The 19,476-nt window shown below is 39.3% G+C and overlaps 1 protein-coding gene across 1 annotated transcript; it reads left to right on the top strand.

Annotated features, from left to right (window-relative positions):
• Positions 1-202: 202 nt before the first annotated feature.
• On the top strand, positions 203-19,183 carry tes (testis derived transcript (3 LIM domains)). The gene is made up of 7 exons (XM_041796557.1): positions 203-400; positions 9,218-9,303; positions 9,944-10,541; positions 13,080-13,664; positions 15,237-15,452; positions 15,638-15,796; positions 17,747-19,183. The coding sequence occupies exons 1-7, from the start codon at positions 374-376 to the stop codon at positions 17,936-17,938; spliced, it is 1,863 nt and encodes a 620-aa protein (XP_041652491.1). The 5' UTR covers positions 203-373; the 3' UTR covers positions 17,939-19,183.
• Positions 19,184-19,476: the final 293 nt, after the last annotated feature.

Here is a 19,476-nt window from a genome sequence, read left to right as displayed (position 1 = left end):
ATGCAAAGCATAATTACATTTGAATGTAGCCTATATGCATTTTATTTTTTTCTAACCTTATTTTTATCTGGACTGTAAAATGTAACATGCATAGAATTGTTTTATCAATTTCTATAAGTTTTGCTGAGCTATGCTAGTTTTTATTTTGAAAGCCGTGACCGGAAACGGTCTCCTATATCCTGTATAACTCGACATTGTGCGGAGCAGGACCTCCGAACAGTGAGCGAGGAGTGAACAGAGGGTGACCCGGGTTGTTGTTTCACGTTGTCTGACTCGTTTTTATCACTTTCTGGTTTTAAACCGTTTGTATATTTTTTCTGTTCGCTTCCCCTGGACCGAGAAAATTCCAAAACCCGCGCTGACAGAAACAAACATGGAGATAGAGAAGGAAGTAAAGAAGGTAAGCTCTCTTTGGTGCACTCTGTATCTCAGTCTGACGGGGGAACGCCCTGAAAAGGTGTGCTGAACCCGGGGCAGGTGGCGAGGAAAGTTAAAAAGAAATATTTGACAGACTTTTAGAATTTTTACTTTCATTTTTAGGAAGTTTCATGGTAAGGTTTTGTGTCTTCACCGAAAAAAATGACAACTTCCTATCCTCATTCCTGAGCTGGGTGTCTCGTTTGAGATCATGCCCCCAATGGCCAGAACTACGTGTAACTGTAATTAGAGTTTTTACAACGTGGTAAACAGTTTGCTGTACAAAACCACCATGCTCTATTTTTACAGAGAACTACCCTTAATTCATCAAAACACATTTCAAAATTCGCCTCGATATAATGCATTAAGCAGTTCTAATATTATGATATTTATGTTATTTATAGCGCATCACTCTTTACCGATAGAAACTATTGTTGTCGATTTCTAAAATTAAAAATTGTGACGACTGATTCACCTAGAAGAGAAAGTTGTGAAGTTTTTAAATCTGCTGAATTGCAGATTTGCCCTGAATGCTGCTCATGAGATATTCAGTTATGGAAATATTCAATAGAAAAAAGCAAATAAGTAAATATTACAATGGTTGAAGAGGGAGAGCACATCAGACGTTTTACTTGTTTAATTCGGTGGTACTCAGACTAGTCTAAGGACCCCCGCCACCCCCCTACCGAGAAATCAAGGCCCTCATTTTTGAACATGTGCATCCACAAATGACTAAAATTTAAAAAATGTTGCAGTTTGAACCTTAAATGGAGCAAAATAGCTGAACAAAGGCATATGGGTTAGAAAATATGTTAAAAAGCATTGTAGAAGACCAGTGTTTTTGTGAGAATTTGTGACCATTCATTCTATAAAGCAGGTATGAGGTCAGGCACAGGCTCACGATGATCATGATGTGATTTTTCCTGGTCTTTTGCTTTTTTAGCTGAGTTGCTGTTGTTCCTGAACTCTTCCACTTTTTAATAACATCATAATTGACGGTGGAATATCCAGCAGGGATGGCATTTCATAAGGCGTCTTATTGCAAAGATGGCATCCATCACATACTGATCTCTTAAGAACGACCCATTTAGTATCACAAATGTTTGAGGACTGCATCACTAGGTGGTTGATTTTATACACCTGTGGTAACAGATCTGATTGAAACACCTGAATACAATCATAAACAGGTGAGGCCAAATACTCCTGTCCATGTAGTGTATGTCTGCACCTGTCCTCAGTACACACAGCTCATCCCCTCCCAGTTTCCATAGGTTGATTTCATCATTTGATAATCATGTGATTAGTTACTGATGGCTACTTTTTATAGCAGCCTTTGCTTCACTGTGAATGTAGGTGTGAATGAATAAGTGTGAAATGCATTGTTAAAAGTGCTTTCAGTTGTCAGATGACTTAAAAGGCCCATGCAGTCCCATGCAGCGCGTTTGTAATAATCATTATCCCAGCAAAATTAGAGTTAAATAGCAAATCTGGATAAATAGTCATAGGCTTTTTGCCACTATTAATTTCCATACATGCATTTGTAACCATCTGGAAATGTCTCTTTGACCCACTTTTTGGTCCCAACCCACCAGTTGAGCACCACTGATCTAGTCTGTTATGTAAATTCAGATGTTTTATGAAGCTTATACTAAATTTTAATTGGCTCAGCTTCCCAGTCATGGGTTAGATTTAAAAGATACTACAGCATTTATAGAGTGATCATTCAGTTTAGCCGAGGCAGACGGTGAAAGAAGCACATCCCGGCAGGGTGCAGGGTAAATGCATTTCTTGAATTCCTTCTGGTCTGTCTAATAACCCGTGGATTAATTGACTTACACATCAGACTGTTATGTAGGAAGAATACAGCTGATTGCTAGAGGCTATCAAGTCTGTACATCATTTTATATGGAGGTAAGTATATCAGTATCTTACTGCAAGACATTTCTGGTGGTTTTGGATAAAGTATTATCACCTGCAGATAGCTCAAATTGCCAGAGATCGAATTTACCAGTCTGAAATAGACATAAAATGTCTTTGTTATTGATTCAGCCCCATTAAAACAAAGGAAATTCCTTTTATAAGGTATTCTAGTAAGCTCCTGCCTTAAAGTGGGTCTGAGCAGCTGTGTGACCCAGACAAACCCGCTCTGACATCTGCTTTTAATCCCTGGAGGGGGATCAGTCCCCAGCGGCTGCGGGGTCTCATTTGCAGTGGCTGTAGGTCACTCGTAGCGCCTCCATCACCGAGCGGTGTCTGTAATTACAGTCAAACTGTAACTGGCCTTTTCAAGAACCTATGTTTAGGTCATACTACGCTCAATTAAGCTGATGTAGTCTCCTGAAATAAGGGTAACAACTGAGGTAATAAGTTATGACAATGAGCGCACTGTGTACAGGAAAATCATCTGTAATCACTGTAATTCTGCTCAGATGTTCCTGTTGTTCTTACTGTGAGGCTCTGACCTCACCCTGAGTCATGCTCCTCTCTAAACAGCTCAGTGGTTGCTGAAGTTAGTGTGGGCAGGACTTCTGAGGAGCAGTTTGCAACAGAGGAGAGTGGTGTAATCGATTTCTCAGCGATCAATCATAAAGCTGTCAAAAATGAAAACGTCTGCAGAAATGACCACCTAGACTCTGAAGTTAACCTGATTATTTTCTTGAGAAAGAGTCAAAGTTTGGATCTCTTATTAGATGTTTTTTAGGCATAAATGCCTAAAATTAAACAATAATCCTTGCAGATGTTTAAAAGGAGAAACTATAAATTTAATACTCCAAGGTTAGTTGTATTTCCATCCCAAAGAAGGAAAAATCTCAAAATTGTGGTCCAGCTAAAGTCAACAATCCAATGACATTTTAGTTTTGTCATCATTGTCTAATGTTTCATCTCGGTCTTAGATCATGAACAAATAGAATGTGATCTGCTAAAGCTGGGAAATCCAGAGAATGGCATTCTACCTGACTAGATCTACATCCACTAACCCCCCTCTCCTGCTTTGGTGGAGCAGGGATTCAGGGCTGAAACTGAAACTTATGATTTAGTCCTTAAAAAGAACTCTAAGTGGCCGTTATGGAACCACTTCAGGGTTTTCTAAACCATCAGGGTGCAAGGAATAGGTATTTGCACAATCTGCACAAATTTTGCAAACTTTTTTGACGATCACATGACACAGCATCCTGAGAGTCAAACAGGTGAGAGACCAGAGACACCTGGGTCAGCACCAAAGCCTTTTCTGCATGACGGAGAATAAGGCAGAGGCAGATCTGATCCTGTTCTTCTAAATGTTACAGTCTGCTCTATTAAGCATCCACCTCTCCTCACAAGGCTTTACCTGCCAGGATAAAGGAATCCCAGGTGAAACTGTAATACTAGAATCTTTTGACAGAGGGAGGCGGTGAGGGAGGCACGTCTGGATGTCGGTTGCTGTTTTTAAAATGTTTTAAACAGCATAATTATTATTTTTTTAAGCATGATTAACATAAAACATGCATGCAACTTGAAGTGATCCTGCACCTCTGTGTCTCTCCCTCTGAGTGCAGCAGGCAGGTGTTTGTAATCTTATTGCTCTTTGTCCGTTTAAGATGATTCCCCGGATGCTTTTATGAATGAAAACCAACCCTCTAAGACCAGCTTTGTTATTTACAACAAGAAGAGACACATTTTGTTCAAAATTAGAGCATTTTTTAACCTTAAATCATAGCCCCTTGCTTGTATTTTCCTCTGTCAGCCCTCCGTTGTGCTGTTCTAATGACGCTATCCACGCCTTCGTAGCTCTTACAGGTTTTCTAGCAAGCCTGGAACTTGGCTGACTTTCCAGGGTCTTTAAAGAATGAATCCACACCAGTAACTCTGTTATTAAAGGTCTTTTATCCATTTTAGAGTCAATTTTTTTTATTGTTCCTGCAGCTAGTGGCTGATGCTGTTGCCATATTGTCTATTTGTATCCTAGAATGCATTGCAACTGGGCCGTGATAACCAATGAAGGGCTGATCACGCCATGCTTTGCCGAACTGCACAAGCCTGAACGACTCATAATGGAGAAAAGTGGCTTCTTCATTTCTAAAGAGACTGGACCAGAGTCAGGAAATACAGCCTCTGTTTACCATTCACATGCTAATAATCTGAGTGATGGACGAACACTTCACCTAGATGTGTTGTAGAGAGATTTAACTTGTTGATAATACAAGATGACTGAATATTTTCATCATCTGCTACAGTCTTAAAAAGGGAAGCTTCACAAACTACAGCAGGGTGTATTTTGATGTTTACCATGATTAACCATCTTATGAAACAGCTGCTGCAGGGTCATAAAGGGAAGTTCTTCTTAAAGAAAGTAACGCTGGATTTTAGGACCTAGTGCACAGTTCTGCAGTCATCTGCAGGCTTGTTGCTACTCTGCTTCAAAATTAAATATGAAAAGCACAGATGTGAAACCACTCAAATAACTGGATTTGTTTTTTATTATTTTAAGTGTTGCTGGAACAACTTGTGGTCTAAGAGCAGGTAATCTGAGTGACTCCATTGACTTCAGCAGCCGCCGTGACAAACTGACTCATATAAATGACTCACAGCTGTGCACTGTGAGCTTTCTGTCTCTTTGCAGAGTCTGTCACTGGAATTTATAGGTCTCTTAGCTCAGTCATAATACAAAGTCAGTGATCAACATTAATGTCTAGTGCTGTCTGTGAAACTGTGTTCAACTTAAGACTGAGCGACCTGTGCCAGAAATGTCGTCATCACTCTGACAGACAAATATTTGGACTTTGACAAGAACTGAGCACTCTGCTCAGGATGTTAAAAATCCCATCACTTACTTTTAGAGATTTTAAGCTGATGCAGAGTGCTTTAAAGTGAATACAGAACATTATCTGAGATCAGCAGATTTCACAGTGTACAGAGGAGATGCAGCTCAAATGTGTGAGTTATAATAATGTCTTTTTCATATAACACTCTTTAAAACATGCATAGGTCTTTTCTTTAGGGTTTTATCGGCGAAACAATGAAAATTGGTGTTCATTTTTGACAGCACTGTGTCACTAGTTTCTTTTTGGGGTGGCCCAAGAAAACAAAAACATTGAAGTTGTTGAAATGGTCCATATTGGTTAAATGTTTGATCTATTTGATAGAGTTCCACCTATCACCCATTATTAGCAAATATGATAATGATGGTAAAAACGTGATTTTCTTTCAACTTTAAGCATTTTCCTGCTTGAGAATCAAAACTAAAGACCTTATTCTTGCATAGGTTTTTCTCTAATCAGGGCACACCATATTAGCATCTCAGTAATGGGGAACGTGACAGACCCTATGCAATCAGCTAAAATATCTCAAATGCCCCCTTGTGGCTGGCTAAGGTATAGGGACTGATCTGACTTTTCGAGGCTAAAAATGGCATACTTTTGAAATAGAATAGAGTACTTTTGAAGTATGTTAAATAGACCAAAATGTCTTTTAATTCAAGTTTATTTGAAAGTCCAGCCGCAAAGCATCCATCAAGGAAAAACCTGGTCCTTGTACAAATGTAGTCAATGACCCCTGTCTTAGGGTGTCAGCTTTTCCTAGGTACATTAGGGGGGCCCAAAGGAAAAACTGTTGGAAAATACTGGACTAGACTAAATCTTTCAAGAGTGAAAATGACTCAAATGTGACTAAAACTAAAAGGCATTTTAATCTTAAGAAAATAGCTGCCAGTGTTAACACTAGTACCAACAAAAAAGACACAACAGGCAGTTAAACAGTCATGCTTTCAGGCAGTTTGAACTGATTTTAATGAATGTAGTCCTTTCCCTCAGCTCGCTGTGGCCAGTTTGATCTTTTACAGTATCACTGGAATAAACTCGGTTCAAGCTCTCCTCACGCTGCCTGTAATAGTGAAAGTATAAATAAGTATCTTCTCTGAAATTCATTGCTGTTTTTACTTTAAGCTTAACAACAAATCACTATGATGTTCCTCTGCTCTTTAATGGCTCCTCTGAGAGGAAAGTCTCTCCTCGGTGAGGTTTAACGGACACACAAATACTGCCATCTTGACTCCGCTACAGAAAGCAGGAGTCACTGTCTGCATTCTCCAGTAGTGAGTGTCCTTCGGGTCAAAAACATCCTCAGACAAAAGAGCTGCCTGCTGGGATCCCACAGGGCTTTTAAAGCAGATGAGCAGTTGCCCATATAAGGTCATAAACAGCACTAATGGCTTAAGGCTGACAGGGGTATTGTTTGCTGCTGAAGCCAAGGGAGGGTGGAGGTGGTCGGGAGGGGAAAGCAGCACAAACAAGGAAAATAGAAAGGGTCAAATAAGTGGGTTTAGTCTTATAAGTTAAATTTCTGAACTCTGATGAATATCAGTTTAAAAGCTGCATTTTCCTCTAGGATCCCAGTGTAAGAAGTGGATATGCCTCCAATTTCAAAGTAAACTTGCCAAATGCAAAACAGTGTCAGACCTGCAGTATATGTAATGGCCAGCAGGGGGCAACGTCTACAGTTGGAAATGAGGTCTAATTATATAGAAATAAACAAGTGATCTAACTTACTTGCAACTGAGTTTATTCTATTGGTACACATTTGTATAAATAGTTTATAGCCATGATTGAAAGTTTAAATCCTCTTTCAATCTGCTTTATTTTTGATTACTTTTTGAGGGCATTGTTGGACAAAGAAGCTAAAGAGAGATGAAATATGGGAAGACAGATCAATAACCTGTGTTGAGAGCTGTAGCCTTTATACATGGGCTCCTTCTCTGGCTTTGAAAACTGTTAGAAATATTTGAGTTAATGTCAGTGCTCAACTGAGGGTGGGTGATATGGAAAAAATATATTATACCATTTTTTTATGAACAGATCACAATCTTGAATTTCTTTTTTATGACAATTTTGTAAATTAGTGACCAGAAATAAATTAATTCCCCAGGCATTTATCACATGCACAAATACTGGGTTTACAAGGCAACTCTTTTTAAGGTTTTTTTTTTTCTTTTTCCTCTGCAACAACCTGTTGGCCAACGCATGCCATATTTTAATATTTACTATTTCATAGTTGGCACCATCAGATTAGAATGTCTGGAGGTCCCTGCACCCTGATATATTTTATGAAACCTATTTCTTTACTTTCTTCTCCACTTTAATTTTTTGATTTGTGTTTCCTGTTTTTAAATCTGTTAAAGTGTTTATCAGGACCATTTTAACAATTATCATTTTAAAGCATGTGGGCAGAAAAACAGAATTTCACCAACTATTTTTGCACCTGTAGCCTGTTCATATGCAATTTTATATAACAGAGTTACTTCAGCCTTGTTATAGACTCCTAAAATAAGAAAACATAAACATAACCCAGAATTTGATTTATTTCTGAGAAACACTGTTATGCAGAAAAGTAGTGACACTATTTCATTTTAGCGTAATCTTGATTTTTTTCATAAAGAGATAGGGAAACAGAGCGGTGACGAAGGATTCGTGTCAAAACCTGCTGCTCCCAATGAAGGAGAGAGGAGGGAGATGTAGGCAAAGATCATGAAGTGGAATGCATGTAGGCTAAATAATGCAAGGAAAGAAACACTTATACTGTTAAAACATTTTTAGATACTGATTGATGACCAAACCTTGCAGGCATTAACTGCCTCCCTCCATAAAAAAAAGACAATGATATTTTAAAGTGTCACAAAGTATTTCATGGCAGGTTAACCTCATGTAGAGGTGGAAAGGCTTGCTAATAACTAAGCAAGCAGTGTCAGAGCTGTAAGGGTAAAACAACAGTGTCTGCCCCTGCTACACTTTCCTCCACTGCCCACTGTGGTTCATCTCACTTTACTGTTCAAACCTTAGCGGACAGTTTAGGATGCTGTCTTTTAAGCTCATCAAAAAAGTTTGTAAATGTTGTGCAGATCATGCAAATAAGTGTTTTTGTGCATTGATAGTTTAGAAACCTCAACACAGCTCCATGTAGGTCATTTAGAAATCTTCTTCAGGAGTAAATCTGAAGTTCCGGTTTCATTTGCAGCCTTGGATCAATGCTGCTCCAGGAAGCAGAAAGGGGAGGGGCTTAGGGAGCATAGAACTACAAGTACAAGAGCTGATTCAACCACAAAACAGCTTTGGCAGGTCACCAAAACATTCTTTTTCTTCAGGATCTGAGATCGTCCTATTACACACTCCTGTCCTCAACTAATTAATATGTAGTAGTCATTTAGCTAATTTAGACATTTCTACATGTTGAACTTTCAAAATAAAGTAGTTTTAGATTTAAAATCTTTCCTGGAAACCAATTTCCTCACTGTGGTGCAATCACTAATAATATATCTAATGTTTGTTTTTTTTAAGGTTTGTGTTTTCAGTTTTAACCTCTTAAAGTCTTTATTTAAAATGTTTAACATGAAACCAGCCATTTTCAAAATGACCATGTGAAAAAATAACAGATCAAATCTTTCACCAATGTCATCCTCTATCGTGACAGAAATGATTTTTTGTTGATTTTCTGTTTTCCTTTAAGAGAGCATGATTAAATACGTACCACAAACTGTTGCTTTAATATTAACCAGATTGAAGGACATGACGTGTTTGATGCTCTTCTAGCTCATGTTCCTCACTTTGTTGATAGCAGCTTTTAGACCCAATAGCTGGCTACTTTATCCCACAGGCTGACTCCAAGAAAGCCCTGATTCAGTCCTGGTGGATGATATTAACCCATGATAGAACTAGCATTAATTTGTGTATCAATTACTTGCCCAGCCAGCTCCAGTTCCCTTTCACTATTGAAGAATTTAAAACCAAACTGTAAAATCACATGTAATCTCTCTTGTGTTTCCTTCATACAGATGACACTCGGACACGAGTTTGGTGCTGGAGCAGCCTGTTTGAAATGTAAAGACAAGTGTGAAGGCTTCGAGCTGCACTTCTGGAGGTTTGTACAGCTTCTGTCAAGCAACACATAAACATGTTTGACGTTAGAAAGTCAGTCCCAATCCATTCATTTCCTGTGTTTAGACTAGGGACAGTAAACGAGCAGCAACTGCAGTCAAAGAGTATCTGAGTCCTGCAGCGTTTCAAAGTTCATCATATTGCAAAGTTTAAAAGCTTCTCCTACTGAGAGAAGTCAGTGAAGCATCCCACATGAAGCAAGAGGGTCATGCTGGAGCACGCCTGGAAGTCATAAGTTATTATGTCAGCGTTACTCCACAAATATGAACAAGTGGTGTCGAGGCATGTAAAAAGAACAGGGTTCTGAGTTTGATACTGAGTCTGTTGGACTGGTGTTGCAAAAATGGGCAGACTGTATCATATTTATTAAAAGAAGACACAAAAAGAAAACCTTGTTTATTTGATTATAACCTATGACACAGTTAGGAGAGCGCAGGGTGTTAAAGTTTGATTATCATGCATTTCCAGAAAAATTAGGTCAGTGTTCTAACCTGAAAACAACAAGAACATCTACTGTTGGAGCTCAAGCAAGCAAAACAGTCTTCCCCTTTTCAATCTAAAAACATCGACAATGTCTGTGCATCTTTGATGTATCTGAATGTGTCTGTTCTTTTTCTGTGCAGAAAAATCTGCAGAAACTGTAAATGTGGCCTCACAGAGCACAATGTGCAGATGAACTCAGAGGAGAACAAGAAGGTGGGGAAACTGTTTGAGGACACAAAGTACACCGGCCTCATCGCTAAGCTGAAGAAGGATGGCATCCCCAGCTACAAGGGCAACATGGTGACCATCACTCTGCCCAGTGCCTCCACCGCCTACGTTGTACCACCGAGTGCTTCTTCTTCCACCATTGTGCCTCCCTCTGCAGCTGCAGGATCTGTACAGCCTGCAGGAGCTGCTTCTGCTGCAGGTTCTGCACCCAGTGGTGCTCAGGCTTCTGCTCCGGGTTATGCTCCAGGTCAGGTTCCGGGTCAGGCTCCGAGTCAGGTTCCGGGTCAGGCTCCGGGTCAGGCTTCGGGTCAAGTTCTGGGTCAAGTTCCGGGTCAGGCTCCAGGCCGGGCTCCAGGTCAGCCTGTACCAGTTGGCGTCACACCCGTCAAAGCTGACAAAGTGCCAGTTTCTGTCAGTGCCACATCAGCCAGTTCAGTCCCAGTCCCCAAAGATGTGCCCATGGTGTCTGTCACCTACGAGTGGGCTCCTCCTGTGGCCAACAAGTATATTGTAAGTTATCAAAGTAGAGCTAAAATGTTTTTAAAGGGTTGAAGCAATTATTTTCAGTACGAAAAAAGGAAACAAAAAAACAAAAACTCTGTAGTCCAAAAGGATGGTTTGCTGCTTCTATTTGGTTATCATTTTTCTGCAAAGTGAATATCTTGCAATACTAGAAACTAGAGCTCAATTCCAGTAAACCTCATACCCTTACACCCTGAGCACATGACACTTCAAATGGAGATTTTCCAGCTGCATGTGCCAAACACAGAGTAATGGGAAATCTCACAGAATCTGTGAATCATTGGCAAGATTTTCACAAAAAAATGCAGAAAAAAACCCTAGTAAGACATGTAGCACTGTAAATAGAAATGCAGCGTGTGTAAGGGTGGGTTTTTGGTGCTGACGATCAACAGAAGCAAGTCTGATGCAAGGCTAAAAGTTGAAGGTAATCTGCAGTTATTCCTTTCCATAGTGCAACCCTGCATTAACCATATACAGTGTCTGTGAAAAAATGTTCTCCCCCTTGGATGTTTCACCATTTTACTAATTTTATGAATCAATTATGGTCAATATAATTTTTTTTTTTTTTTTACGAAAGAAATTCCCAAAACCTCTGTATTTTGCTACCTTTACAAGCCTTCTAGAGCTGGCTGCCAAGAAGCATCCCCACCACATGATGCTGCCACCACCATTCTTAACAGTGGGTATAGTGTGTTTGTGGTGTTCACCAAACAGCGTCTTGTCTGATGGTCAAAAAGCACCAATCTGGTCTCATCAAACCAAATAACTTTCTTCCACTTTACCATGGAGTCTCTCACATGCATTTTGACAAACTCTTGTCAAGATTTAATGCGTTTTCTTCAACAGCATCTGGGTAACAGTTGTTGTTTGCAGAGTATCTCCATTTTCAGCTGCTGTAGCTCCTTCAGAGTACTCATAGCTGTCTTGGTGGCCTCTCTCACTAGTCTCGTTCTTGTACGGGCACTCAGTTTGTGAGAACAACCTGATCTAGGCATATTTACACATGTGCCAGATTCCTCCCATCTCTTGATGATGGATTTAACTGAAATTCAGGAATGTTCAGTACCTTGGAAAGTGTTTGTATCCATCCCCCAACTTATGCTTTTAAGTAACCTTTTCTCTGAGTTTCCTGGAGTGTTCTTTTGTCTTCATGGTGCAATGGTTGCCAGGAATACTGATTAACCAGTGACTGGACTTTATACTACAATCACTTGAGACACATTCACTGCACTCAGGTGATCCCATTTCACAAATTTAGAGACTATTAGCACCAATGGCTGGACCTCTGTTGAATCAGGTCAGTCCCTTTGTCGAAATCTGTGTTCACTTTGACATTGAAGAGCCGTTTTGTATTGGTTTGTCAAAAAGGCCAAATTATATCAACCTTGATTGATTTTTAAAATCAATAAAGGTTAAAACATCCAAGGGGTGAATATTTTTTTATAGGTGCTGTAGAGTGTACGTGCAGACTTGTTATTCCTACTAGATTAGGGTAGAGCATTATGTGGAGGGATTTTAGGAATTAGATTATTGCAGAAACCAACTTAACTGCTTCGGGTGTTACAAAAATGTTAAAAATCTTATTAAATGTTTTAAGAAGCGACATAGATGTTTGAAAAATAGAGTTGTTGCTGATGTTTTTTTATGGCAAGAACAGAACGCATTATATTCATTCATGGGAGGCTTCCCCTTCTACACTTTAAAAAAACCCTACATCTAGAATCAAAAAGATGTTTTTTATATTTGATGATTCCCATTGCTTCAGTTTTCTCAAGCCCTAATAAAATCAAGTTTGATAGGTGTTTTGACAGTTTCAGTGCTTTTATTTTAAGTGTTTTATTGCTTTTATGAAATGCTTAAGCAGGACTATCAACTGAAAATAAGTGGCTCAATTTTTAACAATGTTTTCAAATTTAAATAAAATTTATCATGGGTCTAGAAATACATCTGAAATATTCTTAAGATGTTCATCTGGAAATTTTCATGAATTTATTAAGAATTTTTTTGTGGTTTTGAGCTTGACTCTTGAGCATTTATGAAGAACTTAATTTAACTGATATATTTATTGTATACCTATGATGCTATTAAGAGTCTGGTCAGCACTGTTTTCACCTGAGCAACTTCATGATAAAGTTTGAGATCAGTTTAGGAACTTTGGAGCTTCTGATTAACGTCTAAGGCCACAGGAGTTCTCCATAATATTAAAATTAGTCCACAAATATAACTTTAAATAATATGATTACATTAAATAATGGCTTCAAGGTAGATTTTATTTTATACACCAACAAATTTTGCTTTTTACTTGTTTCCTCTTTTGACCCTGAGTTCCAAACTCCTGGGCTATCTGTTTGTTTAGTCTAGCCCTGTATCTGTAGGACGTTTGTTTTGTACATCTTTCCCACCACCAGCCTTTATTTCAAATGTTTTTTCACCAAACTCTCCTCCTGATTGGTCTGTATCATTTCACTGTGCATGTTTCTGATCTTCTTTCTCTTGGTTTCTTCTTATTTTTCCTTTGTCTTCCAGGCAGCGCGTTACATCGAGCTGCTCCCACCGGAGAAACGTCCGGTGGTCGGGACGCAGGGAGCTGCTTACCGCAGGCAGCAGATGGCCTGCCAGCTGCCTGAGCATGACCAGGACCCGTCCAAGTGCCACGAGCTGAGCCCCGCTGAGGTCAAACAAATGCAGCAGTACGTCCGCAAGTACAAGGACGAGGCCCTGGGGGTGGGAGACGTCATGTTGCCCGAAGACATGGCTCTAATTCAGGCACGAGGGCAGGGTGGAGCTGGGGCTGGAGGGGTGGGAGTTGGACCTGGAGCTGGTGTTGGTGCTGGTGGTGTTGGAGCTGGAGGGGCTGGGGTCAGAAAAGGTGCAGGGCCTGGAGTAAGTGCTGGGCCTGGTGTGGGGTCTGTGGCTGGGGCAGGAGTTGGTGCTGGCTTTGAACCTGGAGCTGGTGGTATCAGGAATGGTGTTGGAGCTGGAGCTGGTGGTGTTGGAACTGGAACCTCTGCTGGTCTGGGGCCAGCAGGAGGGGCTGTTGGAACTGCTGCCACTGCCGGAGCCATGGGGGTCCCTGGAGCTCAGCAAGCTGGACTTCTACAACAGTCCTTTGTAAGTACATCGTATTTATCAACCTATCATGGTGTTATTATCCTGCGCATGTGCACTTTATTAAAATTCAACGAGATAAATAGATTAAGATTAATGGAAAATAAATTAGCATATTTATTTGCTGTGGACCAGTGTGGCAAATGCATTCAACACAGGAAAAAGACAGTGTATTTTGTCTCAAAGTTAGGTATTTAAGGTGAAGAACAAAACAAAATGTTTTTTGTAGGGTTATCTCTTCAATTACACCTTGTTCAGAATCGTGGAAAGATGTGTTAAAAACTCCTTGCTCTTTTAACAGTACTTATTTAAAAATGGCATTTTTACTGGGGGGATATAATTATCCTGTTTACGTGCAGTACTTTCAGTGATGGTAAGAGTCACCATCTGGACACTAGGTGGCGGCATAAGACCATGCTTGGCTCAGGCTTCCCTACACAGCATGAGGAGTATTGCTTTAATTATGGGTTCTGAGTCACAAATGCAGCTTATTTTAGGATCTCATCATTACCATGTGTAGTCAGCGAACTCTTTATACAGAAAGATTTAGATTTTTTTTCCCGCTTTAAGTGTTTCTGTGAGTCATGCCTGAAAAATGCTCAGAAGCAGCTGTAGTTATGCAAGGAAAAAGAGGGCATAAACCAGCATCAACTTAAGTTTTTACCTACTTTTCTTCATGATTTAATTATATTATTTCCTAAATATTTTCTGTCTATTTTGACTTTCTCATTCCTACTCTCTCTGCTCTGTCCTCCTGCTCAATTTATCATGACTGCACTATCTCAAGGACACACCCTTCCCTCCTGGCAGGGAGTATCCTCACAACTTTTATATCTACTTAACTCCTCATCCTAGCACCCTAGCTGTCTTCAGAACCTTATTAAAAACAGTGTGGTCAGGTCACAAGGAGGATTTCCAGCCAGTTTAGCAGTGTAGTTTGCCATTCTCTATCATTCAGTGAGCTATCTATTCATAGAGTTCGTGCAAAGGTTTCAAAGTAAAATAACTTTTTATTTAGACCAAAGAGACCCGTTTGACTTTGAAATGACTCAAAGAGAAGGATATTGGTGATTGTGTTGACCAAATGAAAAGTCCTGGAAGTACATCATAATTCTTTGTTATGGCTGAAGGAGATGAAAGAAAAAGTTTTGGGGACAGGATGCAGCTGACCACTCTAACACAATATTAGTTTACCTACACTGTAGACTCAATGAATTCATCCATCTAAAACATGTTTTTATGTGTGATAAACAGGAGAACTCAGTAACTTATCAGGCAATCAATAGAACAAAGTTGTGCTGGAACAAGTTGTGGGTTAAATTAGTGGAAATCAAAGCAAACAAAGGCATCTCCTTCATAGATTTTATTAATAATCTTGAGTCAGTAACTTTGATAAACATTTGTTTATGGACTAAATGATCAGTCAATGTAACATGATCTTATTTACAACCAATAATCAGCTAAAGAGATTCAAAATGAAAAATCTATCATGTGTTTGATTATTGACTTTGCAGCTCTCCTGCATTAAATCCAGCTCCAGACTAATAATCTGTTATTTCTTTCTCTTCTTCATAGTCGTGCCGTCACTGCCAGCAGCCGATGGCTCGGGGTGAGCCGGCTGTGTACGCTGAGCGTGCCGGCTATGACAAGCTGTGGCATCCAGCGTGCTTCGTGTGCTGTACCTGCAATGAGCTGCTGGTGGACATGATCTACTTCTGGAAGAAAGGCAAGCTGTACTGTGGACGCCACTACGGAGACAGCGAGAAGCCACGCTGTGGAGGCTGCGATGAGGTGAGAAAATGCGCTTATTTTCAGAGTGTTATTGCAACATTCATGCATCAGCTCTTCTAAAGAGTTCAAGGTTTATGTCTTTTTATTAATTTACAGCAAAAAGGTGTCCCTTCAAGAAAGGAAGTAAAACATGAAGCCACTTTATCTGTACTTTTCAATCAGTGTTTTGATGTCTGTGTCCACAGCTGATCTTCAGTAATGAGTACACTCAGGCAGAGGGACAGAACTGGCATCTGAAGCACTTCTGCTGTTTTGACTGTGATTGCATCCTGGCTGGAGAGACGTACGTCATGGAGAATGACAAGCCCATCTGCAAACCGTGCTACATGAAGAACTATGCAGCGGTGAGACACATTTTCTGTTTGAATACAGCAGTATGGGCAGAGAATGTGGATTTATTACTCAATCTCAGATCACGTTTTACCATAAGTAAATCATTAAATTCACCAGGCATTGCTTACTTCAGGGTATATGCAGGGTCTTAAAATGTACTAAACATTGATGGATCAATTCAGCAAATATTAAGGCTTTTAAAAAAGTGTTAAAAAAAATTATAAATGCATGCCTATAGAGTCTTAAGTTTTGCAGTGTTTTTGGCCAAAAGAGAGAGGCTAGTTCTTCTCCTGTTGTTTTTACATTCAGTTTTGATCACAAGTGAGATTCTGATGGAACTCCATAAGATCCAACGTCAGTCTGCATGCTTGTTTATGTTGTGGCCCGTTGAGCTATCAGTGCATCCTTAAAGCTTTGCTGTGTCCCTGGTTAGCAATTTAACTATGTGACCGAATTATGTGTGCATGTAAGTGAAGATAAATGCACATTTTTTGAGAAGTGGTTGGAGGAGGTGTTAGAGCTCGGGCTGATACTTTTTACAGGACTTAGTAAAGGCTTCACTGCAGAGCTGCTTCTTATTTGCAAACATCTCAAAGGAAGCTTTGTTTGCATACTGCAACAACAAATACTATCTGCGTTTTCTTGACTGTGCCCTCTTACAGTCTGCACATGTAACTGGGTCTTTAGATATATCAGGTCTTAAAAAGTATTAAATTTGATGTCAGATTTTATACCCTGTACTCAGGAGTGATGTCCAGGTAAAGTCTTTGTGTGGGAAATGGTAGGTCTTTACTGCCTCAGCCAGCAGCTTGATGAGAGGAAGAAAATAAAAAACATGCATTTTTTCTTTGAAGTTCCATCAGGTCTACCTGTGGTTTTAACACATATTTGTCCAGCTACAGAAGCTAGTTTAACCCAGAACAGCTCAACACTTCATGAAGTTGGGTTGGATCAAGTTTGGATCATGTTCTCACTCCAAACAAACCACGCCAGAGTTCAAATAAGTAGGCTGAGACCCTCCTCCGAGTGGTCTCAGTACGAGGGATATGTGATATTATGGCATAATATCAGTATCAGCATTTGTGGAGTTTTAGGCAGGACCAACAGACCTATATTAACATCTTAAACTTTAAAGTTTGCTTTAAGGACTATGAAATAAAATACATTTATATATTTGTATCACTGTCAGTATCGACTAAAATGAATTTGAAAATATTGGCATGTTAGATATCAGCAAGAAAAACAAGAAAAACAACAATATTGTGCATCTCTAGTTGGTACGTTTTTTTTGGTCCAAACCAAAGTCAGTGGACAGCTTTCATACCAGCGTTTGTTTCAGGAAACCAAATAGTTTAGGGGTATAAGCACTCTTAACATGAGGAAATCAAAGAATCATCATCACTTGCAGCAATGCTGTACATTGAAAACCTCTTTAAAGCAGAAACCAGAGTGGTCCTGCTCAGGGTTAAAAGGTCTCAGACACTTCGAAAAGAAACATCAGGATAAAAACTAAAATTAGAAAACAGCTGTAAATGAGCACTGGCCACCCAGAGCCAAGAATGCCAAGCACTCGGCGTGTGTTTACATGATTTATCAAACATAATCCCCTGCAAAGCCATAGGTTTTGTGTTACCTGGTGCTTACCTGCTTGTGCCTCTTTTAACACTAAAAGCCATGTGCTCAATTCAAATACTTGAAACGGGTTATTAAGATATTTAAGCCAAAAAAGATGCCACATTAAGGACATCTAAAGATTATGTAATGTCTTGGTCTTTTGTAGGAAAGGAAGGAAAAAATATAAGTTGTTTCCTACTCCCCATGCAACTACAGAAAGGAAGGATAAAGTTAATAAAAATAGCACCTTTTATAGTATAAAAAAGGATGCAAAAATACAGAGATGCAAAAAGTAACAGCATAAAGTTTACCATGTGACTTGACATTATTTTATCTCGTCTTCACAGATGTGCTCATCCTGCCAGAAAGCGGTAGAGCCCGAGGACCAGAGGGTTTCCTACGGCGAGCACCACTGGCATGCCGCCCCCGACTGCTTCAAATGCTCCGGCTGCTCCAAATGCCTGATGGGCCAGCGCTTCATGGCGGTGAAGGCCTTCCTCTTCTGCTCCGTGGAGTGCAAGAAGAAAATCATGACTTAGAGAGCCAAAACCTTGCCCTCTATCTTCTCCACAACCACATGTGAAACCGGGACGAGCCGAGCCTCGGCGTGAACCAGAGCAGGGAAACAAACACTGTTGCAGCTTCATGAGGGCAGAGGTGATAGACTGTGGTTGAGTTAGCAAAAAAGGGTGCCTGATGTCTCTAATAATGAGACAGATAATAAAAATAATAATAATGAGCTTCTATGTTTGAGCTTGTCCTCTGCCTTAAGAAGTACATTTTTGCTTTTCTTGCACAGTGTGTTTTTTCTAAATGATGAGATTCATTTTGGGATAAAGATCCAGCTTTTAGCTTGTTTAATGTGACTTCCTGTTAAACCCTTTATGACTCTACTGTTTCTAATATACGCTCCTTCAAACACCTAACTACTGATATTTAAATCCCCTTTATAATGAGCAATATATCCAGTTTAAGTATTTGATGTCATTACAGTGCACTATTTCAGATTAGGCTGATATTAAATAATCATAATAGTGATTATGCAGGAGTATTTCTCTGATTTAAGGGATTCAACTTTCTCACTTGGCTTAAGTATGACCCAACTGTAACTGTAGTAATGTTTTTCAACCGTCATCAGTAACTTCCTATTTTGATTTTACACATTATCAAATCAGGTGAAAGGTCTTCCCTGTGCAGTATTATTGATGAAAAAGCATTGGCTTACATTTATCTAGTAAATTGTTAACACTGTATTGCAGTAAAGTCCAAGAACTACAAATATTGTTCTACTGTATTCGATCAAATGTGTTTGTACTGCTGTCTCTTCGATTGTTTGTCATGGCCATATAAATATGAATAAAGTATTAGCAGGGATTGTTACTATTGAAATAGTCAGCCCAAGATACTGTGTACTTTTTTAATGATTACTTAAGATCTGACATGCCAGAGTAGATCTTCATTCAGGAATATTTTCTGATCCTGATGGATGTAAAATTGTAAAGATATACTAATATCAGGTTTTGCCTCAGTAAGCAGAAACCCTGGAAACTGCTATGCACCAAACTGTTATGTCTACTGTTGGTTATTTTTCTTACTGTACTTCAAATTTCAAGTAATAAATTGCACTTTAAATGATTGTTTTCCCAATCATTTTACTGTAGTTAACTCTTGTAGTATTGAACATAAGTTTCATTATATAAATCACTGTCCAGCTACTTTAAACTTTTAAAATTCCAACTGTTATAAATCTGTAAATAGCATTTTTTTTCTATTAAACTGTTGTAAAGATGCACATCTTCTTTTCTCCTGCTTGTTTCTTTGCATCTGTTGCAGTACAACACATTTACTAGTCTACTTAACACTGCTTGGTGTTAAGGAGTTGTGTGCAGGATAAAGTCATCAGGTGTAGATGTGGCAAAAAGAACTTACAGGTGCATCTCAAAGAGGTAGAATATAAAAAGTTCTTTTTCCCTTTGATTTAATTGAAGGAGTAAAACTTCCATATGTTATTACAAAGTGAAATATTTAAGGACTTTTTTATGTTGATGAGAGAAAAGGATCTGCTCAAAAGAGGCTC

Source organism: Cheilinus undulatus, linkage group 9 (assembly GCF_018320785.1).
Source record: "Cheilinus undulatus linkage group 9, ASM1832078v1, whole genome shotgun sequence".
NCBI lineage: Eukaryota > Metazoa > Chordata > Actinopteri > Labriformes > Labridae > Cheilinus > Cheilinus undulatus.
Note: the sequence above shows the minus strand (reverse complement) of the source record. Positions and strands in the feature narration are given on the sequence as shown.